Source organism: Numenius arquata, chromosome 22, assembly GCF_964106895.1.
Source record: "Numenius arquata chromosome 22, bNumArq3.hap1.1, whole genome shotgun sequence".
Classification (NCBI taxonomy): Eukaryota; Metazoa; Chordata; class Aves; order Charadriiformes; family Scolopacidae; genus Numenius; species Numenius arquata.
In genome coordinates, this window is record NC_133597.1 from 5,279,098 (window position 1) to 5,303,892 (window position 24,795).

Genomic DNA, 24,795 nt, shown 5'->3' on the forward strand with positions numbered 1-24,795 from the left:
CCCCAGCCTCAGGGCTCAGCCCTCATGCACGGCCAAGTCCAGGTCAGGAGCACAAAAAAGGACTGGAAAAGGTGCGGAAGGAAGGCAGCGGGTGTAACATCACGTCCCACGCGTAGGAGAAGTGCTGTCAGTGTCATTGATGGGGCCGGGCAGGAGCCGGCGGCGGGAGCAACGTGGGGGTCTCTCCTAATAGCTGCGGGAGGAGGGAGACGGTCACTTTGTGCCACCAACCCCAAGGAGCGCCTCAGCGGAGTTATCTGTATTGTTGACACTAAGTGAAATAGCTCCTCGGCAAACCTCAGAATTAGCATTTAAGGATGAGGAATAGGGGCAATTAGAGGGGAAGCAGCGCAGCGGTGCTGCCCCCGGCTCCCCATCTCATGCATCTCGCGGCGCTGCCGTGCTCAGGTTCATCGCCCCAGAGGCCACGTGTGTCGGGGGGAGAATCGGTGGGGGCCAGAGCTGGGGCGAAGCCCAGCATCCAAGCGATTGTCCCTGGCGAATGGTCTGGCAGAGAACGGTCACGGTGGGAGGCAGCTGAAGGGCTGCAGGTGGTGAAAAGTCTGTGCTTGAAGAGAGAGAGAGGACCAAAGTGGGATGTAGACGTGGAGGAGAGGATGGGACAGGTCACGCTGCACAAAGAAGGGACAAGGGTACCGGGGTCTTGAGTTTGGGCTGACAGTATCATTCCCCAAAAATGCCCCCATGCCTCCCCGATGGGTTTTCTCCCAGTGAGATCCAGGATGGGTTTATTTTCCTCCCGTCTGACAGGCACTTTATTGTCTTTCGTCCCTCCCAGACGCGTAAGGCAGGGTTTCTTCTGGAGATGGATACGGTGCCTTCAGGAGCCTGTTAATGGGGGTTTGTCTTTGTAATTAGATCCCTTCAAGGGAAAAGCTCCCAGCCCGCTTTATTATCCAGCTTGGTCAGAGCTTGTCTGCTTTATTGAAACGCTTTGCAGAGTCTCTTTACCTGTTTGCTAACTGGAGATATTATCATAATCCCAGTCAATTGGAAATAGGTAGCAAAGACGGCTCGGAGGACGAGGGGGAGCCGACAGCTTAGACGCTAACGGAGATGGCTTTCCGAGCCAGGTAAAGAAGCCAGTGGGTTGTTTTATGCATCCAGGTGCTAGTCAGTATTGGCCTTTGAAACATCGATTCCCAGGGTGCAGGAAAACTCACCGGTGGGAAGGTGAGGTCGGCAAGAAGGTGCTTGTGGAAACGCCATGGTGTCCACGGCAGGTGATGGATGGTGGCTTTTTTGCTGGTGGTTGCTCTGACACATTGCCAGGAGATCCAGGAGGTGTGGTTTTTCGAAGGAGGGTGGTTTGTCTGGTCCCTCCCCCCACATAGGGGACAGCCCAGACTCCAGTGGAGATGGGCACCATGCTAAGCAAGTAGAGTTGATGGGACGTGGTTCAAAATTAGCTGTTGAGTGGCACCAACTGATGAGTGAGCTCACAGGATGGGGAGAAGGAGCCGTTGCCTCCTCGCTCCTGGCACGAGAGTGTTGGAAGGAGGAGTCTTCAGGTTGCTCCTGAAAATTTGCTCCGAGTGTTTTTGAGGGTGATACCAGTTCCCAGGCGCTAGGGGCAAGGGAGGGCGATGCTGTCCTTGCTCTGTGTTGTATGAGCGTGTCTGCTTGTTATGGGCATCGCATCTGCAGGTGCATCTCTGAGCTATAAATGTGCGTTGTAAACATAGATTGAGCCACCCCATTTCTCGGGGGTGCCAGACTGGCCCCAGATCTCCCCAGGAAGCCCACCTGGCCCAAGCCAGGCAGTGGAGGCGGAACGTACACGGTGACGGCACCAGCTCCTTGTCCCTGTCACTTCCAACCCGAGTCCTTGTGCTTCACCCCTAATGAGGGGACCAGCGAGTACCTCGCGGGGCTGTAGTCTGGATATTTATATGAGCGCAGACACGCAAGTTGTCTGTTTTACATATTGCTGCCCTGATTTTTCAGCGCACGCAATGAATAATTTACAGAAGCCGCGTGTAAGTATCTCTTTATTATTCATTATAATGAAGTGAGACAGCAGTAATAGTCCACTAGACTGGAATCCCCCAGGGCCGAACTTAACTCGGCCGAGCTTAGCTCTCCCCCCGTTAATTGGGACGAAGGGAGAGCTCAGCTTCCTGACAAGGACGGCGCCGTTGGCCGGCACGAGGCCGGCCGGGCTCCTAGCCATGCCGAGCATGGAGGACCATCCGTCTTTCCTGGCATCCCTACTTGTGGTGGCTGGCGGAGACATACAGCTCCCTGCAACGGGAAAAGTACTCGTTTGCGGGAGGATATATGGCTCGTTCCTGGGAGCCGAGCGCCCGGGGGGACCCTCAAAAACGCTGAGCATCGCCCCCTTCCCTCCGCCCAATTAATAATCTCGATCGAGGTGAGGCTTCGCCATCCTGGCAAGGGAGGCATATAACACCCCCAAAGTTTCTGCAGCGGGGAAGGGGACGGGCACAGCCCGACGGCCCCTCTCCGAATTTATGGGCGTGCGGGGAGGGACTCTCACGGGTTTCTCAACCAAATGTCAGTGCCTTTTCCCTCCCTGCAGGGAGCCGCGGCAGCGCCTCCGGCAAAAGCTCGGACCAAGCTCAGCTTTCTCAGTTTGATCGGATACCGAGGAGAAGGTGCCTCGGTCCCCGAGCGGGCAAGGAGAAGCTCCCGAGAAACGCCAGGCTCTTAATTTAGTCAAATGCTCGGCGGTTTTGCTGCGGGCGCCGTGGCGGAGGCAGAGAAAGGGCAGAAATAAATATAACGAGAAAAATCTATCAAAGGGAATGAAAGAGCCACGTTCTCTGGGAACATTGTAATTCCCTTTTTCCCTCCTCTGTCGGTTCCTCGCCAGGCGTAAGTCAGTGCCGGGAACCGGAGCCACCAAGCCCCTATGCGTCTCTGGGCAGGGGGTTGCCAGGCGGGAAATAAATAACAGCAACGACCGTGTTGTGTTTTGGAGGCCCATGTAGGATTTACAGCTGCTTATCCAAATGTTCCCTTCTCGTCTCCATGCTCTGGCTTTGCCCTCTCTGGCCGTTTCCCTTCCTCCCCTCTCCCCGTACGTGCATCACGGTCCCTCTCCCCGGCAGTGAGTGCGTATATCACCCCAGGGATGGCTCCAGGGCTGTGCCGACCAGGCGAACCATCAGGGAATTTGACAGCTTTATTTGAAATTCTCTGTGTGAAGGGAGGGTGAGGTGGGGGGACAGGGAAAGTCTGCATGGCTCGCAAAGGTCCAATGTAATGGGATTTTTGTCCATGACTCCCCAGCTCCGTATAAAAGGGAAAGGCAGGGCTTTTTTTCTGGCGAACCTGCCGTTGGTGTGAAATCTCAGGGGATGGGGGACATGGCAGTGAGGTACCTGGGACGTGGCACACGCCATCTCCGTACTGGCAGTCCGTCAGAGCGCGACGGAGAGCCTGCCTCACGGCTCCCACCCTACTCACATCTCCTTTTGGGATCTAGGATCCTGGCTATCGGTTCTGACCCAAGAGGGTTGACCCTCTGTGTCTTCCTTTGCAGGTGTACCGTGGATGACAGGGTGACGCGGGTAGCGTGGTTGAACCGCAGCACCATCCTGTACGCCGGCAACGACAAGTGGTCTATAGACAACCGGGTGGTCATCCTCTCCAACACCAAGACCCAGTACAGCATCAAGATCCACAACGTGGACGTCTACGATGAGGGGCCCTACACTTGCTCTGTGCAGACAGACAATCACCCCAAGACTTCGCGTGTCCACCTCATCGTGCAAGGTAGGTCTTAACATCCTATTGCCAAACTTTGTGATATGGAAGGACGCGTGGGCTTGGGAAGAGCTTGGAGGCCCTCCGGGCAACAGAGATATAGGGATTGGACAGATATGTGTTGCATCAGGGGGTTGAGGCTCTCGGGTCCAGGGGGGTCGCCAAGGGGGAGCAGATGGACTGGCATCGTCTGAGCTTCGCCGTGTCGTATCGTCATCTGGGGGCTACAGGACACCAGGGAAGAGGAATCGGGGTCAACGTTCTCCTCCTTCTACCCCCTCGCCCGTCCCTTCTGTGAATTTGACACGTCCCCACCATGCATTCGACCCGTCCCTGCCGCTCAGGGCCCACGTTGCTCTATTTGCCATTTAGGGGAGCTGTTTGGCCGTCGGGTGCGTCTCCAAAGATGCTACAGCAGAGCCGAAAGCCAAGCACTGCCAGACTTGGTGGAGGAGCAGAGTCCAACGGCACGAGGCTCCTTGGTTTCGGGAGAGATGGCTGAGCCCACGACCCTGTCAAAGCCACCCGTGAGGGGCTCAGGGCTTTGAAGGCGACCGTGTTGATGTAGCAGATGCTGTTGGGTCACAAAGCAGCATTCCAGAGGCTGTCATGACAGAGCCTCTCTGGGTGCCGGCAGATTTGAGGGGTCCGTAGTGCCCTGGTGGACGCTGCCTCCGGATCCCAGTGGCTTTGCACTGGCTACCGGCTTTTGTCCAGTCTCTAGATTAATTTTTCAGAGTTAGTGTTAGTTCAGGTTAGATAAAGATAATGAAAGTTTCTTAATCCTCTTAAAGAAGATTTATCTGGCCGACTAGAAAGCTCTTGGAATACAATAAAGCGTGTATAAAACCAGGGCCTAATCTTTCCTTTAATTTCAAACAGCTGATGGGTATTGATTTTGCAATGAGCAAATCTGAGAAATTTCTCGGCCTCGACAGGTCCCCGAGAAGCTCTTTGGCACCGATACACATGTATTTATGCGTCCTTCTCACTGGGAGGAGGCAGGGTTCGATCGGGGCCACCCCTCTGAGCGTTTTTCCGGGCCGGTCCCGGCGGGCCCAATGGCTCAGGAAGAGGGGAGCAGCGTTCCATCGGGAGCATCCCCTCCATCCCCTATTGCAGGGTCTATTCCTGCACCCCTTTTGGAGTTGCGTGCGAGCCATCCGTGTGTGCAGTTTAATCTGTTTATCCTGTCTTCTCTCTAATCGTGGTAATCCATCCAGTCAACACCGGTGAAGTACCCGAGTGCTTTGCACCTCATGAATTCGGGAGATTCGGCAGTGGCAGTCCGCGCCTGCTCCCCTCGCCCTGTTTTCGGAGCGCTTGCCAGGCTTGAGAAGGCCAAGGCGATGGATAGTTTGCATCCGGAGCGAGGGTCCAGTGGCGAGGTCTTCCTCATTGTGCTGGGAAGAGTTTTGATTCAACATGAGCAAGCCTAGTCGAATTGCTCCCGCCCCAGAGATCGTTGGCCAGGTTGCACCTGTGTAGCCACAGGGAAGGTCAGGATGTGACCTGCCTGAGGCTCAGCTGAGGTAGACCATGCCTTGGTGGTTTTGCATTTGGTTGTTCATGTGTTGAGCTCAAGCCACGAGGTTTGCCCATGTTGTTAGGCTGAGGAAGTCCATGTATAGATGGACATGGTGTGTCATGGATGGTGGCGGCCAGTAGAGCAAACCCTTTCTTGCTCTGGTGTCACTTCACCTCCAGCGCAGTTGTTCAGCGACTAAAATGTGATTTCCAGAGGCTTGGACCGAGCGGTGTCATCCACAGGCAAGGCTAAGGGCCGCTATCCTCCAGGCTCGCAAGCTGGGGAAGAGCCAGTTTTCTACCAGGATGAATAAGAGTTCGCCTTTTGGTCTGTGCTGGGAGTAAGGGAGCGGTGTTCCAAGGATGCACTGGCATCCGCGGAAGCCGAGCATGCTCTTTGCATGGAAGAAGCGAAGCCCTGTTTCTGTTGTAGCTCTGTCGACCTGAAATAATGGCCTAAAAATGAGGTTTTGGGACCTCCTTCATCAAGGAGGCAGCCAGGGCAGGAGGATCACAGGGGTGGCCAGGCAGGGCCCAGCATCAGGCCCCCCCGCCCCAGTGCCGTCCAGGCAGCCAGCGGGCAGCGGTGACCAGTTAGCGACCGCCTTCAGGTCCATTAATTTATATTTGTCTTTTGCCAAACTAAAAGTTGTCTGGATAGAGTATTGATTCTTTGTCCCCGTATTCAATGAGGTTTTAATAGTGCGACCGCGGGGTCCGGCCTTCCCTCCCCACCCCCCGGTGATAAATCTGCCGGGGAGACGCCGTCAACAGTGAAAGTGTCTCTTAGTGGCGTTATTAATACATTGCTTGCATGGGTTCATCGCCACAGCCGTTAACGAGGGTCTGGGAGAGCGTAGATGGCAGTGAGCCGGAGGGGGTTTATTTGTTTGCTGTTCCTCTGGGTTTTGGGGGTGGCCTCGCGATGACGGGATGGAGACGCTTTCAGGGACACGTGGGTGAGTTTGGAATGCAGAGAGAATTGGCATTTAATCTGGTATGAGCAGAAGATGAGCCACCTCATCTTCTTCCTGGCCTCGACAGGGTGAGCGGAGGACACCGTGTGGCTCAACCAGGGAGGTAGGACCCCAGGGAAACCCCCCTCAGGGGGCTCTAGGTGGGATGCTCAAGCCGGGAGACCTTACCACATCACACCGCAAAATGTTTTTGGTGCAACGAGCAGGGTAGAGCGTAGCCAGGGCTCAGCCGTCCCTCCCTGGTGTGGGTCATTCCAGGATGTGGGGCATATTTCAGCAGATCTGAGGGTTAATGTTTTGGTGTAGACGGTGGCTTTTTTGAGGGCAGCACCCTGGCTTCCTTCTCACAACAGCAGCTGTAGAGAGGAAGGAGGATGTGCCGTAGTGGTGTAGGGGGACGCAGCGTCATTTCGGGATCCAGGCATCGCGTGACGCCCTGTCTGGCACAGATGTCGGTGTTGAATGTGGAGACATTGGTACCGAGTAGTCTTTACTATTCCTCAGATGTCCTCTGTTTCTGATTTATTTAGAGACCCCTCCCCTGTACTGCCTTAATCCTGCTCGCCATAGATTTTTCATTAAAACCTCTCCTGGCTGTCGGCATCGTTACTGTGGGTTGCTGGTCGGTGCAATCCATTTTCCCATCTTGGCGTAGCGCCGCATTCCTCATCCTGGGAGCCAGGAGGGGTCAGGAAGGACCGTGGTCCTCACCCACAGTAGGGATGTGCCAGCCATGCAGTCGGTCCTCCCAGTCGGAGGAAGGATGCGTTCCTGATTCCGGTTCTGTGTCCCTCAGCTCATGTGCCGCCTCTCAGAGCGGCACCGATGCAGCTGTAGCTATTCTGCCAGCATCTTGAAAGCCAGTGTAGTGTATTTGGTCTTTTTTAGTGACTCCTTGAGTCTCCAAAAGGCCACCCCCCCACCCCGTGCCGGCCCCATTGCAGCGTTCTTCCCCGACGCGAACTGTGCTCGGGGCTCCCTCTGGCACCACAGCTTTCACGACGGCTGCAGTTAAGCTGCCTTTTATCATGCCAGCTTTGATATCCAGACAGAAGCCGAGGCAGGGATACCTATTAAAACCTTACCAGGGGGCTGTAGGGCACCGGGAGGTGAGAGGAGCCGCTCAGCCTTTTGTAGTTGTTGTGGAAAAGACCCGAGTGTGGGTTTTAAACATGTAAAGTGCTGATATATTAAGTGCTTAGTATGTAGGTGCTGGAGATTTTGGCACAAGGGGTTGCCCGTACGGAAGCATCCCAGAGAAGGGAAAGGGGGATAAAAAGCAGTTCCCAGCAGGAGGCGATCTCCGGAGCAGGCTCGGGTCCTCCTCAGGAGCTTCATCTGCACTGGGGATACTGACCCAAGAGCCAGAGGGTCAGCTGTGGTTGGTTTTTTGCCTTTCTAAGAAAAAAGAGAACAGGAGAAGCAACTGCAGGGGGAAGGAAAATAAAACCAAAGGGATGAGAAGAAACGCTCAGAGACGTTTCTTCTCATCATCTTCTCATGTGTTGTCGTAGAACATTGTAGAACAAGGGGACAAGAGAAGGAGAGGCGCGCATCCAGAAAAGCACCAAGTGTCAAAGGAAGGGGAAGCAGCAAAGGGGAAAAATGGAAGAGTAAGGATGGAGTGCGGAGAAAAAGGTCTGAAAGAGGGAGAGGACGACAGGCAGGAGGGAAACAGGACCCACCGCCCTGGTGGGAAGGGATACTGTCCCAAAAGGGGCCGTGACAATGTGGTAATAATTCTCCATCTCCAAATGGGATGGGATTATAGAGGAGGGACAGGATGGGCAGCCCCGCAGAGCATCCTCGGGACCTTCTCAAGGCGTCTGGATGTTGTTGAAAAGGCAGTGGTGTTGGGACATGCTGCAGGGACAGGGAGCCAGCGGAACAGAAGCCCGGCACGGCATCTGAGTAATTACAGCAAAAAGGGAAAAGGAGGGCGATGGGGGAGCACCAGAGAAGTTGTTTCCCCATTATATTTCCGAGCAGAAAGAACGTTTTAACACGTGCACAAATAGCTCCCTGGGAAGCACTCTCACTTCCTAATTGTTCATAAATTTACTGACAGGTGGTTACACAGTAGGTATAGCACTCGGAGTTTTGGTTTTATTGCTTTCCCCGTCTGAAGGCAAAAACCCGGAGAAAAAGGGCGAGGGGCAAACAGTGGGGAGAGTCTGCCCGGCAAAGGGGGCTCGACACCCGCATTTAGTTATGTGAAGGCTTGTGAGCTTTCAGTCCTCGGCGTGGACGGATTTTGCCACGGACGGAGGGGTCCTCACTGGCTCACGGCCTTCTTCCTTCTTTTGGGGATATTTTGGCCTTTTGTGGGGGTTTTAACCCCAATGCATCTCACGGCGTCAGGGTCCAGCCCCACCGGAGGGCTCCCAATTTCTGTGGAGATGGGAGACACAGAGTGCAACAGTCCCGGGCTCCGAAGGCATCATTTAGGAGTGTGTAAGACCCAGAGAAGGGACAGGGAAGATCTTTGGTGAGACAAAGGGACTGCAGAACATGTGTGGCATCGGGCTGGCACACCGCTCTCCGGGTCGGGAAATGAGACAGTACTCTATCTGTGGACTCAAACGTATTTGGTGGAAGCAGTTAATCTATTATCTGAATAAAATGAAGTCTGAGGAGGTTCTCATACCATACTTAAGAGATTGGCTTTGCTCTGAGACAATAATCCATGCTGGCGAGAAGCAACATTTTGGTAGAGCTCTGGGCATCGACTCCCTTGCCCCCAGACACTTGACCGCAGGTGAGACAGGACGCAGAGATGCGTTTGGGCAGGGTCACCTCCATGGCTGTGCCCTGCACTCCGCAAGAGTTGGTGACAGCAGAAGTAGGGTGACTGCAGACACCCACATTGCTATGGGACATGAGGTTGTCTGCAGCTATGAGCTCTCCTGTGGGTGCCGCATCTCTTTTTGAAGGGCATCGGTCCCAAATGAGAGCTGTTTGGGTGAAGGTCGGTGCCACCTTCAGCAGGGGGTGCCACCAGTCGGTGCCACCTTCACCACGTAGGTTCAGGCCTGTGGTGCCATCCCATCGCACTTCTCATCCGTGAAGGAGATGGAAAGTGCAGGCAAAATGTGAGCTTTCAGCATATTTTCTTTCTTTGTGCTGACTTTCCATATACTAATGAGCCCTTGCAGAGCGACACCTCCAACAGCTCCATAACCGACCGCTGCGGGGAGGCTCCCGCAGAGCCACAGGCAGCAGCGGTACCAGGGAGGGAGGCATCCGACCCTTGCTCGGGCGGCCATCCCACTCCCCTTGCCCAGTCTGAGGGCAAGGGACCCTCCCACAGCCGTCAGCATCACGTGTAGTCAACGATCATGCTGTTGTCAACCAACGCTCTGTCTTTTTCCTTCACGGTGGAGCGGGGAAGAGGTGTCCCCACCACCACGGATTGGACCCGTGTCGTGGGAGAGGCAGCGGACATCCCTCCCGACACTGAGGGACCTGGTGGCGTCTCACAAGGTCCCAGCTCTCCGGTCACACATGGCCAAGGGCAGCAGGGGCCAAGCCGGCACCATTGACCAAAGGAGGCACCGGGACTCCCTGCGTTCGGGAAAGTTCCAGGGATCTCCTGGCCGTGCTGGGGAGGGATATCCCGAGAAGGGCAGGTAGCATCCCAGGACACGGCAGCGTCACCGAGGGGTGACAGGGTGGGCATTTCCCTAGGGCTATTTCTCAGTCCTGGAGCAAGGGGAGGGATGGCATCTCTCAGCAACCATCAGGGCGGGCGGAGAAGCGCACGTCGGCGCGTCGGGCGGTTGGGGTCTGGAGCAGTAAAGGAAGGAGATAAATCACAGGCTTATTGTTATTGAATGTAGCGGCTTCGCTTTCACATTCAATTTCTGTCGCCGGCTTCGCGAACAAACAAGAAATTACAGAGCCGAATGTATTTTGTGGTCTACCAAACATTATGCATTAGCTGTGCCGTGATTAATATTACGCCGGGTCGACAAAATCCATGGCAAGCCGTGCCGGCGGGACCGTGCTGCTCCTCCTTTCCTTGGGATTTATTCTGTGGGCAGTATGCTTGTAGGTGTCATGTTTTTCCAGGAAGGGAGGACAAGGAATGAGGAGCATGTGTCCCCGTAGTGTCCTTTTGCCCGAGCTCTAGACAGCGAGCATCTTGCCCCTATCCTGGGAGCCGTTTTGGGGCCAGGGAGGACCTCTGAAGGGGGCCAAGGCCACGTTCTTCCATGGCGAGGTCCGTCAACGCCCGGGAATCCTTGCGGTATCCCAGTGGCAGGTCAGGACCGTGTATTGCGGGCGGGCATCCTGCACGCGGGGGCTTCTGCCTGTCACGGTGTAGTCGCTCGTGAGCAATGGAAGAGGATTTGAGCCCTTTTTCTCAACTCTTGTATGATGAGGCACGTTGTGAGGGGGGTGCAGAGAATGGGAGCCACTCAGTAGAGCAAGGTGGTACACAGTCCATGTACATGTGGACCTGTTTGTTGGGTGAGCAGCAGAGCAGGCAATGGGTCCGCATCTTGCCAGCTGAGTGATGGCCCCGCCATAGCCACTCTTCTGGCTGGTAGTATGTTCCCTTGGTGGTTATGGAGTCACAGAATTATGGAACGGATGGTGTCAGAAGGGATTTTAGAGATCAACTCGGTCCAACCCCCTGTCCATCATCTCACCAGACCAGGTTGCTCCAAGACCCCTCCAACCTGGCCTTGAACCCCTCCAGGGATGGGGCAGCCACAGCTTCTCTGGGCAACCTGGGCCAGGCTCTCACCACCCTCACAGCAAAGAAGTTCTTCCCCAGATCACATCTCAATCTCCCCTCTTTCAGGGTCAAACCCTTCCCCCTCGTCCTGTGGCTCCCCTCCCTGATCCCCCCATCTCTCCTGGAGCCCCTTGAGGGACTGGAAGGGTCTCGAAGGTCTCCCCGGAGCCTTCTCTTCTCCAGGCTGAACCCCCCCAACTCTCTCAGCCTGTCCTCCCAGCAGAGGGGCTCCAGCCCTCCCAGCATCTCCGTGGCCCCCTCCGGCCCCAAGTCCAACAGGTCCATGCCCTTGTGCTGTTGGTGGCCCCAGAGCTAGAGGCAGCACTGCAGGGGGGTCTCCCCAGAGTGGAGAACTCCCCCCCTGGCCCCGCTGGCCACGCTGCCATGGAGGCAGCCCAGGATGCAGGGGGCTTTTTGGACTGCATGTAGAAATTTCCGTGTCAGGGTTAGCTTGTGATCCACCAACACCCCCAAGTCCTTCTCCCCAGGGCTGCTCTCAATGTGATGTACGCCCAGGCTGTATTTGGGTGTCTGATCTATGTGTGGATGAGGAGAGGCTGGATATTCAGGGTGTCGGGGCTGTAGCGCAGGAGGAGGAAATCGTAATGAATCAGAGGCGATGCAGGGATGATGGTGTTGACGGGTCAACATGGTCTATTTTGATGGAGGCATGCAGTGAGGCAGGGTAGCACAACGGGACCCCAGCCCTTTGGGGAGACGGAGAGCTCTGTACGGAACAGCTGCCAGCAAGGATCCTCAGCTGTCCCTAACTTGAGAGACGACAGGCTCTCAAGTTAGGATGTGCCCGTCAGGCAGCGTGCGCGTGCCGTGGCTGTACCCACCTCCTGGTACGTAGAGGGAATGGCTGCAGGTTGGTTTTATCCAGTCGGTTGTATTTGGCCTTGCATTTGTCCCGCCTGACAGCACTTGGGTCCCATCCAGTGCCAGCCAGGTACCAGCACGGACCCAGCTCCCATCCGCCCATCCCACACCAAAGGGAAGTCATCACGCCCTTGAGACACCGTCCTCATCAGTCTGGCTGGTGGGATCTATAGAAATGTAATCAAGGTTCTGAGATGTCCTTCTCCAAGTCCTAGTAATGTTGTAGGAAACGATTGCTGTCACGGTGTGGTATCGAGCCATATGATGGGGTCCTGAGCTTTCCATGGGCATGCCTCTGCCAAATGTCCCACCAGCTTTAGGAGACAGTTCTGGTCGGAGCAGGGCAGCCAGCACGGCAGCATGGGGGCACTTCTCCGGCCCTAGCGGCTTCTGGAATGTGGCCAGGGGGTTCGGGACGTCACATTCTTCTGTGGCATGTGCCACTACATCAGCATCCTTGGCTCAGGGAAGGGCCGTTGGGCCAACACGTGTGGCGTGGCTTGCTGGGCGAGGACTGGGAGCACTGGGGCCGTCCTGGTAGTGGTAATTTTTGGGCAGGAGGGAAAGTATTTGCATGGCTGGGAGGGGGACAGGATCCCAACGTGTCCAGAGCAGCAGTTTTTGTAAGGTCCTTCGTAGGTAAGGTTTTGGACTTGAGGTTGGGAAAGGGATGCCAACCACGAGCCGGGAGAGGGCCAGGAGGAGGACACCGGGTGTGCTGTGACCTACCCCCTGCACACATCCCCCCTTTGTCGGGTCAGGAGAGGGTGGCCCTGTCCTAGGGGCACCTCGCCTGATGCCAGTGGGATAGCAATCGTTTTGGGGGACACGCCGTATGGAGTCAGGGCCGGAAGCCGTGTAGGTATCCTTAGGATGGTGTGCTGCCATCTGGTCCGTCTGTCCGTCTGCAATCCGTCTGGGTGCCTCTGTTCAAGGTCAGCGTGGAGGAGGGCTGCAAGGAAGATGCGGGACAGGAAGGTGGCGCAGATGAGATATTTTTGGTGGTGGATTCCTGTTGATTTTTGTGGACATACAGTGCTTTATATTTATTGTAGGGTGAGTTTTGCGTTGCTGTCCGCAGCGTGGGAGCCAGTTTGAGAGGTCCGGTGGTGCCCGCTTTCCCCTGGCAGCGCGCTCAGTGGCCAGCAGCGTGGCTGTGGGAAGCCAATAATGTCTGTGCAAGGTTCCTTTGTTGTCTGCAATCCGTGGTTGTTTAACCCCTCAGGTAGTGTGATGTGTCAAGCAGGGGGTCATTCTGGGGAAGCGCCGGCAGGGGCACGAAGGGAGAGCGTCGGCAGGCGTCTCAGGATGGCGGTGATGTCGACGGTGCCCCACACGGTGCGCCATCGGTGTCGCCCAGCTCCACACCTTCTGCGCATCGCGTGGTGGTAGGCTGCAGTCCGGCGCAGGGGTTGCCTTTCTAGGGTTTCAACCTCCGTTAAATAGTGTCGGTGTCATCTCGGAGCAAAAATCAATCTCTTGGCAGGATAGCTCGCAGGGTCATGAGCAGGCAGCATCTTGTTGTTGCAGGAAGGCATGTTTGGATGTCGTTATTTTTTGATGTTCCTGGTACATGTTTGAGGTGTGGGGAGGGGACGGGAGAGGCACAAGGGTGCCAGTCATCGGGGGAGAAGGTCATACCTTGGAAGGAGGCAGGGCGGTAGTGGGCTGTCACGCGGCAGAGCTCATCGGGGCGGGTCAGCTCCATTCTGACGATTAACTACGATTTTTGTCATTTGCCAGCGGCCACTTCATTTTTGTCTCGCCCTTTTCCCCTGAAGGACTCAGACAATGTCCCTCTGCTGTAGGAGACTGTACCTCAAATTAATCTGTCAGGTTGCTGGGAAATGTACCGCCTCGTGATACCCGTAGTGCCATGCGTTCTCCGGGTCTCCAGTCGTGCTGCCTCTTGCATCCCAAGGAAGGAGATGGTGGGGAGAGCCAGCGCGGGAAAGCCTGTCGTCTCCCCACACCTGGGAGTCTGCCGGAGAGGGCAGGGATCGCTCTGGGTGGGTTTTTGGTTGTACATCATTGAGGAGCAGAGCCTGGTGGTTTTAGGCAGTTTTGAGCACAGGGCTGAGGGGACGGTCCCCTCGGGCACCCTGCCGGGGGTGCCTGTTTTCTTACCCAGTTTGGCCAGTTCCTAGAGTGACGTGGCAGCCCCAGCAGCGCAGGGATGGTCTCCAGGGGCATGAGGCCATCGGGTTCCATCGCAGGCGGCATCGGTGTGGGCCCCAGCAATTTTTAGAGGAGTCTCCTGGCATTCTAGCCATGGGGAAGAGCTCCCAGCACGAGGGTCGGGAGGGCAACACCAGGCATGCCGGGGCTCGCTGCCTGCGGAGTCTTCGGCGAGGCGGCACAGGTCATCATTTCTGGCATTGTAGGGCTGATTGGATGTCAAGGATGGCCAGTTTTGCAGGATGCATTTGCTGTCGGGGCTACAGGGCCTTTTTTGGGCCATGTCTACGAGCCCTGTGGCTCAGGGTGCCGGGACACGGCGTCAGCGCGCAGGCTTTAATCGCTTTTTGCCAGGGCCGGGTATATTTATGGGAGCGGAGATTGCCAAGTTATTTATTAGATGGAGTATGTGGGGATAGAGTCATATAAATCAGCGTGGCTGGTATTGAACAGAGCAGACGCTCAGTAATTGGAACGGCTTTAATAAATATGCTAAAAGATGAGCCTTGTTGGGGTGTGTAGCGAGAGCAGGTTATGGGGACTTGGCCCACAGGGCAGGGGGGTCAGCACGTCCGCACCCCCCCCGTCCGGCACAGGGGACAGGCGATCGGACCCCGGGGCCACACCAGGCTCCGGTGGGAGATGCCAGGTGGGAGGAAGGGGGTTGGTGATAGAACAGGGTGATGGGGAGGACGCCGATGAACATTGTTGGGGCACATCTGGCATTCGGGGCATTCCGGAGGCACGCCGGCGGGTTAGTGCCCGCAGGTGTGTTGATGGTGGCTTGTCTGTTTTTTGTCTTTGGCAGTTCCCCCCCAGATCGTGAACATTTCCTCTGACATCACCGTCAATGAGGGCAGCAGCGTAACCCTCATGTGCCTGGCCTTTGGCCGACCGGAGCCCACCGTCACGTGGCGGCATCTCTCCGGGAAAGGTGAGCGTGCGCTCGGGGGACGAGATGGCCGGCATGCAGGGGACGGAGGGAGGTCCCCGTAGAGGCGCCCAGGGAGGCAGGAAGGGGGTCCATGGTTTATGGGCAGCCTTCCACGGCTCCTGGGTGCAGGCTGACGGTGCTATGCACGTGGGGCCATCTCCCAGGGCAGGGCTTCGTGAGCGAGGACGAGTACCTGGAGATCACGGGCATCACGCGGGAGCAGTCCGGGGAGTACGAGTGCAGCGCCGTCAACGACGTGGCCGTCCCGGACGTGCGGAAAGTCAAAGTCACCGTCAACTGTGAGCGCAGGGGCCGGGGGCAGGGGGGCGGGGAGGGGGCGCGGGGCCGCAGGCGACACGACCCGGCCTCTCCGCAGACCCGCCGTACATCTCCAACGCCAAGAACACGGGCGCCTCGGTGGGCCAGAAGGGCATCCTGCAGTGCGAGGCCTCGGCCGTCCCCGTGGCGGAGTTCCAGTGGTTCAAGGAGGACACCAGGCGAGGAGCGGCGGCGGGGAGACGGGGGCGGCCAGGGGCGGGAGGGGGACGAGGAGAGGAGGGAGAGGGGGATGGGGGAGAGGGGGACCCTTAGCCAAGGGTCCCATCAGGAGGACCGTGGGGATCACGGCAATGTCATGCCGATGGTGTTGGGGGCTCGCCCGAAGGCTGGGAGGGTTCAAGGGGTGGTGCAGGGCTTTTCCCGGGGACATGGGCTGCGGGCGGCGGGACAGAGAGGCGAGGGCTCCTTCGAGCACCTCAGTGGGGCGAAGGGTGGCTTGTGAGGCGACACGGGAAAGAAGGCAGGGAAGGGACGGGAGGACCAGGGAGTTCCCAAGCTATGTCGCGAGAGCCCCCCGTTTTCCGACAGGTTAGCGAACGGGCTGGAGGGGGTGCGGATCGAGAGCAAGGGCCGCCTGTCGACGCTGACCTTCTTCAACGTCTCGGAGAAGGACTACGGCAACTACACGTGCGTGGCCACGAACAAGCTGGGCAACACCAACGCCAGCATCATCCTGTACGGTAGGTGCGCCTTTTTTTATTTTGCAGCAAGGTTGTGCACGACAGAGGAGGGCGTGAAAGGAGGAGGAGGAGGAAGAGGAGGAGCCGGCGAGGCAGGCCAGAGGGGAGACCGACGGAGGGGCAGAGCGGAGATGCCCGCAATAAACGCGGTGGGCTTTGTGAGGAGCAGAAGGGCAGGAGACGGGAGCGGCGATGTCCATCGTAGAGGATGCGTGCGATGTAGAGAAACGGATTGCCCGGAGCGGGCACACAAAGCTTGGTGGCGGGCATGGCGTTCACGGGTGTTTGGGGGCCAGAGGGCAACTGGTCACCTCCAAGGAAGGCGAGGCTCCTCCAAGGAAGAAGAGGCTCCCGGCAGGGCCTCGCGCGTCGCTGGAGTCCAGGGCCCGAGGAGGTGGCCCGGCCAGGTGAGCACGCGCTCCGGGCGCAGGGTCGTGCCGGGTATCGTACCGGCAGTTGCGGCAGGCCGTGTGTTGTCAACGTGGAGGGCAGTAGAGGTAGGTTTTGTGTGTGGCGCCGGTGGCTGTCAGGCGGCACGGGCAGGAAGGCATCATAGGGGTGGCGGAGCGGACTGTTGTCGGCGAGGAAGGTGACGTGTAGGTGAGGCACGTGCGTGTGGCACGTTCCCTCGGCAAGGTGGCCAGGCAAGGTGGCAGTCACAGGCCCGTCCCCCGGCAGGGTTCCGGGGTGAGGAGGCCTGGAGCAGGAGCAGAGGGTCAGCGTGAACCTCAGCAGCAGAAGGGGGGACAGCAGGGACCGAGGTCGGCACCGAGGCAGGGTCGGGCTTCTGGCACGAGAGGGATTCGAAGGTTGTCCCCTGGCCACCCAAGAGAGTAGCATAGGCACTGGGGATGGGGAGACGGACCTAGGTCATAGGGTGCAGCATCGATACAGTAATTGGAATGAAAGCTGGCAAAAAAAAGGTCGTATACTAAACACAGCAGGGTTTTGACAGGATTTGCAGGCAAGGTCGAATCGATCGGGTAGCACCTAGAGGTCGGGGTCGGACAGAGCAGTCAGGGACACCACCCCGTCGCATCAGGAGGTGCAGAGAGGAGGCCCTCAGTTTCCAAACTCCGTGTCTGTCTGGAGTTCGGACACGGCCACATGCGGTCATTGGGTCAGGCTAGGTCAGCGATTGATGTCTACAGGAGTATATATGTGCAACAACTCTCTGTGGGAGGTGGTTAACATTTTGACGGTTAGCATGGCAGTAGGCAGGTATGGAGGATCCATCAGGGCACCGCACGGGGGAATCAAGAGGTAGCCTTGAGAGGGGTCCCTACCGGAGGGGAGATTCGGGTCCCGTGGCCGCTGCCACACTGGAGAGCTCTGAGAACTCTCAGGCCCTCTTGGGACATCCACTATGGATGGGGTGAGGTGAATGAGTAACGGTCACATGAGGTCACGATGAGGGCACATTGCTCCCAGTCGCCCTCGGCCATCACGTCATTTCTGGGGGCCCTGAAGCCACGATGAGGGAGAGGTGGCCACCAGGAGCCAACCAGGGGAGGTTATTGATCGGGCAGGGTAACAGTAGATGAAAGTCGTCTGGGCACTCGGGGGGTGGTCACCATCACACTAGTGCAGGGGCAGGCACCCAGCATGTCGCCAGAGTGCAGAGCGTAGGCGAGACATCCTCATATTCTTTGGCAAAGCCATAGCCCTGTGGGCTGTCTCAGACACCACAGAGCACGCAGAGACAAGGGGCATCCTGACGTCCGGTGTTTCACAGGGGTTCAGCGGTGTGCCGAGCACCAGAAGCGTATCACCGTATCATGGGTGGGTTTTCTAGGCTCGGAGAGGGAGTCTAGGGTCTCATGGCACCGGTATGGTTTGGGGCTCAGTATAGGCACTGAGGAGAGGGGCTAGGCAGGCAGGGAGGGGACGGCGGACCAGTGGAAGAAACGTGCCATCGCGTGTCCTAGGATGGGGTTTTTTTTGTTGGCTTGGACAGCATGTGTGGGCGGCCAGCGTTGTTTCTCAGGGCGAAGGAGGAGGATAGGCATGCATCTGGCACAGTGTCCTGGAGATGGCTGGGAAGGAGACACGGGTCCAGTCCAGTCGGGAAGGGAAGGGACGGGATGCGGTGGGATGGCGCGAAAGCAGTGGCAGTGGGGTCGGGTCATCACCCAGCGGCAAGGGTTGGGGGGGGGGGGGGTGGCAATGGGGCCGGCGGCACGGGCGGGAATGGGAGCAGGGATTGGCATGTGCCAATCTGGTCTGCCAGGTCATTCGGGTCCCCTGAGCGCGTGTGGAGGGGCATGAGGCATCATCATGGATCAGCGGAGGGCGGCATGGGAGACGGTGAGGAAGGGCGCAGGGCATCGTGGGGAGTGTGAGGGCTGTACGCGTGGGAGGGGAAGGGTCAGAGAGGAGCCTCCCATCTGGTGATGGCTTGTCCGTGGCGAGCACGCTGGGGACGGGTACGGGTTTTGGGGCGTGTAGCCATGTCCTTGTGTCATGCAGAGCCTCGGGGGGGTGAAGGTCTCTGTCACCATCTGGGCTCTAGCTCCTGTCTCGCGTCTCGTGTCCTTGTGGGGGGGACAGGGGAGAGTACGGGGAGGGTGAACAGTTTGGGTTAGAGACGGGAAAGGGTGCAGAAGGGAGGAACAGAGCGTTCACAGGTAGGGTAGGGCGTCTCAGCACATGGTGAGGTCTGCAGTACTGGGGAGGTTATAGTCATGTTTAGGACTTATTGGGGCGGTTGGCCGTTTCGATCAAGGCAATGGGGACAGTTGGACCACGCAGGGGTGGCGGGAGGATGGGTGCCAGCGGAGCGGGTAGCCCGGATATCCAGCGAGGGCAGAGTACGCGAGTCGGGGAGGGAGGAGGCAGCAGCCTCCATCAACAGTCTTTTGGGGTCCTCGAGGGCTGTTGAGGGTCAGCTGGATGCCAATAATGGCATTGTGATGGCGCTGGAGCGGGACAATCTGTCCACCTGTGCAAAAAAGGATACGGCCTCAAGTGCGGGGTCCGGAGGGGCCGTCTGCAGGGTCAGAGGGAAAGGGTGCAGGGCCTAAGAGGACAAGAGGATCGGAGAGGGCGAGGTGCGCATCGACCATGGCCAGTAGACCCTCAGAGAGAGAGAAAATTAGGGGGAGGCAAGGTACAGTCGGTGCTCTCAGGGTTTATTCCTGGTGCATGTGCAGCCATCAGCCAGTCATGAGGGGCATCCGTTTCCAGAACGCACTTTGCTGGCAGGTGTAGGAATACGTCAACCCTCAATGGATTCGAGCCTGAAGCCGGAATGCTGGGTGCATTCCACAAGGGGTACGGGGCAGGCGCATAAGCAGGGAATGGGAGGTGGCGAAGGGCATCCCGGTCATTTAGGGGAGGGGCCCAGGAAATCGGGGCGACGCAGCATGGGGAAGAGGAGGAAGCTTCGGAAAGAGCTTGTCATTCTGGGACAAGGAGCCTCTTGGTCTCTCTATGTTGTAGTGTTGTAGTTGTGGGTTGTAGTGTGGTGGTGGGGTTTGGTTTAATAATTGGAGGCAGGGCAAGTTGGGCTGAGAAGGGGGATGTCGCGGTATCCCCACGGGAGGTGGGAGATCAGTCAGGGAGCAGGGGAAGGGGTTCCCTGTTCCTTGGTGTCTCTCAAGCATTCATAGAACTGTCCCCCCGGGCACACCGGACAGCACCAGGGTGACAGTGGGACCGGAGGGTGGCATCCCGGAGCACAGGAGGAGATGGTGGGCGTGAGGCCGGGTGCCCTGCGGGCACTCCACAGAAGGTTTGTGTAGCACAGGGAGGTGTCAGAAGGTGGTCTGGCTACGGATGAGAAAGGCACATGTGGGGAGAGTAGACATTGTTGAGGCCGTGCCATGTGCGAGGGGGTCTCCCAGAGGAGATGCTGGAGGGCGTCGGGGAAGAGCACGCACGCAAGAAGGGAGGGTCCCACCTAGGCGAGTTGTACAGGGTGGCCAGTCGCCCAGGGGACAGAGGCGGCATAGCAATTTGGCAAGGGAGGACAGCTTTGGCGGCCACAGGAGGCAGGGGAGGGGAGCGGCGCCTTTCTCAAGAGGGCCGGTGGGACAGGCGGCCACGGCATCGTCGTATCGGCGTGTCTGGAAGGGTTCTGGTGGTTGGACACGGCAGGGGGCATAGATTTGTTCCGAGGAGCTGTCTATTGGGGTTGGGGCGGCCTCTGCCTGAAACATCAGTAGGGTTGGTAAGTCTTAAAGTCAGGAAAGAACACAGTGGGCAACGTTGGAGACATGGATGGCCAAATTAGGGAATACCGGCAGGCTCCAAGACGGGCGCCCCGAAACTCCACGACGTGAGGTTGAACTGCAAGGCTCGGCGAGTAGAGTGGACTTGTTGGCTGCGTCCGGTCCAACCAGTGCCGGTGGATCCCGGAATGCGAGTGGCCTGTGGGAAACGCCGTCTGCAATACACACAAAAAAATCCATACTTAGCACCTCTGCCTCCTAGCAACACGCACCCTGCTCCAAAGGTAGATGCCCTGCTTGCGTGCCCGCCGGCTGAGGGGCTCTGTTGCTCCCCGATCCTCACTAACAGACAAACAGAGACACCTGGAAAACCTGTGAGACAATACTCAGCTGAAAGCCAGCTATTGCTGCAAACTTTCTACGCTGCGCTACAGACGCTCCTCTGTAGTCTGACTCCGACCCGGCCTCGGACAAGAGATGGACAGTGCAAAAGGTGTCCCGAGGGCGACACGTCTGCAAATGACGATGCGCTGAGCCCCGATTGACCGGACGATGGTGAGCTCTACATAACTAGCCAGACGCAACCTTGCCGAAACACTCACCCGGTGACAGAGAGATGTGTGCCCGAGCGCTTCCGAAGGGCTGGACGGGGAATTGTGGATATGTACACTGTGGCTGCTAAGCACCCATGCCAAAAGACCTAAATAGTCCCACACCTGACCAGCGATGCGCCTACCCGGACCGATGCAAACCGTAACTAAAGCTGCCTTAAAAAACAGAGTACAACGCTGAGAACCTAGACTGAGAGGGTCTGCAGGAGACAAGCGCAGGCAAACGTACGGTAAGATGTACAAGGAGGATGGAAAGGAAGTGATCTCCTGCGCCGCTGGAAAGAGCAGCGAACACTAAAAGGGGCTTGGTGAGGGTTTGAGGGAAGCACCCTGCTACGTAACTAGAGGCATGTGTAACCAGACCTCGCACATGACCCTAACGCAACACGGTAAATGACATGTGGCCCGCAGTGACGTGCCGAACTCGGACCAGCGGCCGCGACGATACGAGCGGACCTGCGGTGCGGGAGGCAGCTGCGGTGACCCTGAGCCGGCCGGGGTGCTGTACATGTGCCGGTGCCCCCGAGCTGGACACTGAGCCCGGAAACTTCGTGGATGGGCGCGATGAGACCGCAGACCTGGTGCGTGGGGGAAGACGCCCAGAACACAAAAGAGACTTAACGACAAAGGAACTATGGCATGTGCTGCCCATCACCGCTACCTAGGAAGGGTACGCTTCCAGATCGGCCAATGCTAGACAACCAACGAAGCCTTCGGAGGACAAGAGATGTCTAAGGGTGCCTGATCGAAGCCCATCTTCACCCACATCGGGAAATCGCAACCTATGCAGAGGCAGACCCGCAAACAAGACGCTCGTGGCCACCGAGAACCATGTCCTGGAAGGAAACTCATGCCAGTACGACGCTTGGCCCTGACCCGACGAGGAGGCGAGGACCCCCTGTCATACAAAGACTAACACCGAATGGAGCCAAAAACCAGCACTACGGCAGCTCCACAGACCCAAGGACTCGGACCTGCCTCCGCGACTCCCTAAGGTCACGCGCCCAAAGACCACCCTGACAGAACATGGCTCGCCTGAGCCCAAAGTTACCCTAAAGGCCATCGGGTATCGCGGCGCAAAGAGACCCTGCTGAATGCCTGTGGGCCAACCGATCCCGCCGAGACTGATGCGTGGACGGATGCCCACCAACGGACTGACCGACAGCCTCCCAAACAGACACTGCCGGAGAGCAATGGCCCGCTGCGCAAAGGCAGATTGCCTTATCCCAACAGAAGGGCAAGCCCAGACCCAGACCCACAACTCTTTCCCAACCGAGGCTGGCGTTCCTGAGGTGCTGTGCGAGATGGATGGATGCCCCAAGACAAACGTACCGGCGGAGACGAAAGCATGCGATGCCTCTGAAACGGGGAAGCCTATGAAGCGGCGAATGTGGACTTGACCTAAGACGCCCGGAGGATGACAAAACTCTACGGAAGGGACATGCGGGCTCTCCCTATAGGGCACGGACATCGCCTCAGGGATGCCTCAAGAGGCCCTCCAGCGGAGGGAAACCCCTTTGCGTGCAAAACACAGACACTTCCGCAGGAAACGCAGGTTACGATAACTCATAGCTACAGCACGACACCAGGACGGGACCACCTCAAATATGGTGCAAAACAGACCCGAACGGTGACCGTCGCAATGCTACCTTCCTCAGACAGAGAACTTGGGTCTCTGGGAGGGACTGACGGATGCTGAGCAGAAAAAGCCTGAGACCCACCCTGATGGAATAAACCCGATAGTAGGGGGAATGCATCGAACAACCCCGACCGATGCTGCGCTGCCTGAGGGGGCCTACGGATGTGGAGGGACTCTAGATCGGGGAGGGAACGGTTTTACACTGACAGAGGGGAGACTTGGATTACATGTCAGGAGGTAATTCTTGGATGTGACGGTGGACAGACCCTGGCCCGCATTGCGTGGAGAAGCTGCGACTTCCCCGTCCCTGGAGGGCTTTGTGGCCTGGATGGACGGTGCTTGGGGTGACCTGGTCTGGTAGGAGTTGTCCCTGCTCGGTGTGAGAGGGGGTGCTACGTGATAATCTTTATGCTCCCTTCCAACTCAAACTGCTCTCGCGCGGAACAGAGATTCTGGGACGCTGTGATTCCCTTACAACTGAACAGACACCGTTGCACGTACGGATGAGGGCCGAGATGACACACACTGACGGCAAGACGGCAGAGAGGGACTCGAGGACAAACTCGGACTACGGGACGCTGGGAGCAGACGGCGACCGCAGAGAAAACCGCCACGCAAATACGTAACTAGCGGTCACCCAAAGTTGCTGAGATGCTGGGACGTGTGGGAAAGCTGAAGCAGAGATGGAAAGCGATGGAGGGAGGCCCTGAAGGACGGAGGCCGAGGGTGATGGTGGGAAAAAGCCGAGATGCCCTGAGGTTGCGGAGGCGTAGATTAAGAGTGGGCGGAAAAGCCCGTGCGCCTGGTGCGGGGGGTAGGGAAGGGCTGAGACAGACACACCGAAAACCACAGAGACTCCAGATGCTGCTGCCAGAACGATGCACCTGCTCCTATGCGGAAGACCGGGACCAGAATGGCTGAGCCGGCGATAAACCCTAATGAGCAACCATGGTGCCACGGTGCCACAACACCGAGATGGAGAGAGACCCGTGAGAGACGGTGGGGTGGCTGGACGACATGACTGCCACGCTGAGGCTGAAGGAGGACTTTCACCTTGGGTGCTGCGGCCGGACATGATGAACGATGGAAAACCAAGACCGAAACTGGGATGCTGAACCCGGGGAGAGAGGGACGCGCACCGATAATTCCCATGTGTGGTGAGCAACCGAGATGTACGCCCCAGGGGACTGGCATGACTAGCTCTATAAACTCGGTGATGGACAGATGCTGGGAAGCAGATGAACAGAAAATAGACCAGTAGACAGATGTAGGCCAGGATGCTGACAAACAGAAAGGCATCCCTTGACCTGCTGGTCACACTCTTCCTGATCCGCCCCAGGATGCCATTGGCCTTCTTGGCTGCAAGGGCACGTTGCTGGCTCATGGGCTGGTCCATAGTTGTCCACCAGGACTCCCGGGTCTTTTTCCTCAGAGCTGCTCTCCCCTGGATCAGCCCCCAACCTGTCCTGGTGCACGGTCCATATGTTTCCCCCCGCCTGCCCTTTCAATAAATGATGGAGAGTCTCCTGAGTCCTCCTTCTAGTCCTAAACGTTTCTCATTGTCCTTAACCAAACCAGTGACATTAAGATCTCCTTGGGGTTTGGCCGTTCTACTTCTCTTCCTCATTAGCCTCACAACTTCTATCTACTCTTCCTGAGTGGTCTGCCCTTTCTTCCGAAGGCCATCGACTCCCCTTTTTTCCCTGTTGAGTTGTGACTGGAACTCTCCGCTCACCTGGACCGCTCTGTTTACCCCTGTGGCTCTCTTTTCTATGCATGGAGACCACCTGCTCATGGGCCTCTCGTGCTACTTTTCGGAAGAACTCCCGTCTTCCATGCCTACTTTGCCCTCCTGAGGAACTCTGCCAGGATGCTCCGTATACCAATGTCTGCCCTCTGCGAGTCCAAGGTGGCTCTCCTGCTGACGCGCCGCCTTCTTTCTCCAAGAATCAAATACTCTATCCTTTCGTGATCGCTGTTCCCCAGAAGGCTTCCGACCCTCATGTCCCTCATGATTCCTTCTCTGTTAGCGAACGACACGTCTGGCGGGATGACTTTCCTGGTTCCCTCCCTCCCTGGATGCGTCGGGAAATTGCTCTCGACGTGCTACAGGTGTTATTACAGAATAACTCATCCGAATGTACGTCACAACCGTGCAATCGGCAGGAAACCCCCCCCAATGACATCTCCTTTCACAGAATCACAGAATATTTTTGGTTGGATGGGACCTTTGAGCTCATCGAGTCCAACCAACGAAAAACAAACAAACAAAAAACCACACACACACAAAAAAAAAAACCGAAACAAAAAAAAACACCAAAAAAATCCCAGAACACCAAACACCAAAACCAAACCAAAA

The 24,795-nt window shown here is 57.3% G+C and overlaps 1 protein-coding gene across 2 annotated transcripts in view; it reads left to right on the forward strand.

Moving 5' to 3' along the window:
* Nucleotides 1-24,795, forward strand: part of LOC141474583 (opioid-binding protein/cell adhesion molecule homolog) — a 312,645-nt gene that overhangs the window by 285,215 nt on the left and 2,635 nt on the right. For both annotated transcript variants that reach the window (XM_074162541.1, XM_074162540.1), the window contains 5 exons: nt 3,530-3,762; nt 14,870-14,995; nt 15,160-15,294; nt 15,372-15,492; nt 15,863-16,014. In XM_074162541.1, the coding sequence (XP_074018642.1) occupies nt 3,530-3,762; nt 14,870-14,995; nt 15,160-15,294; nt 15,372-15,492; nt 15,863-16,014 (767 nt within the window). The remainder of the gene's footprint in view (nt 1-3,529; nt 3,763-14,869; nt 14,996-15,159; nt 15,295-15,371; nt 15,493-15,862; nt 16,015-24,795) is intronic.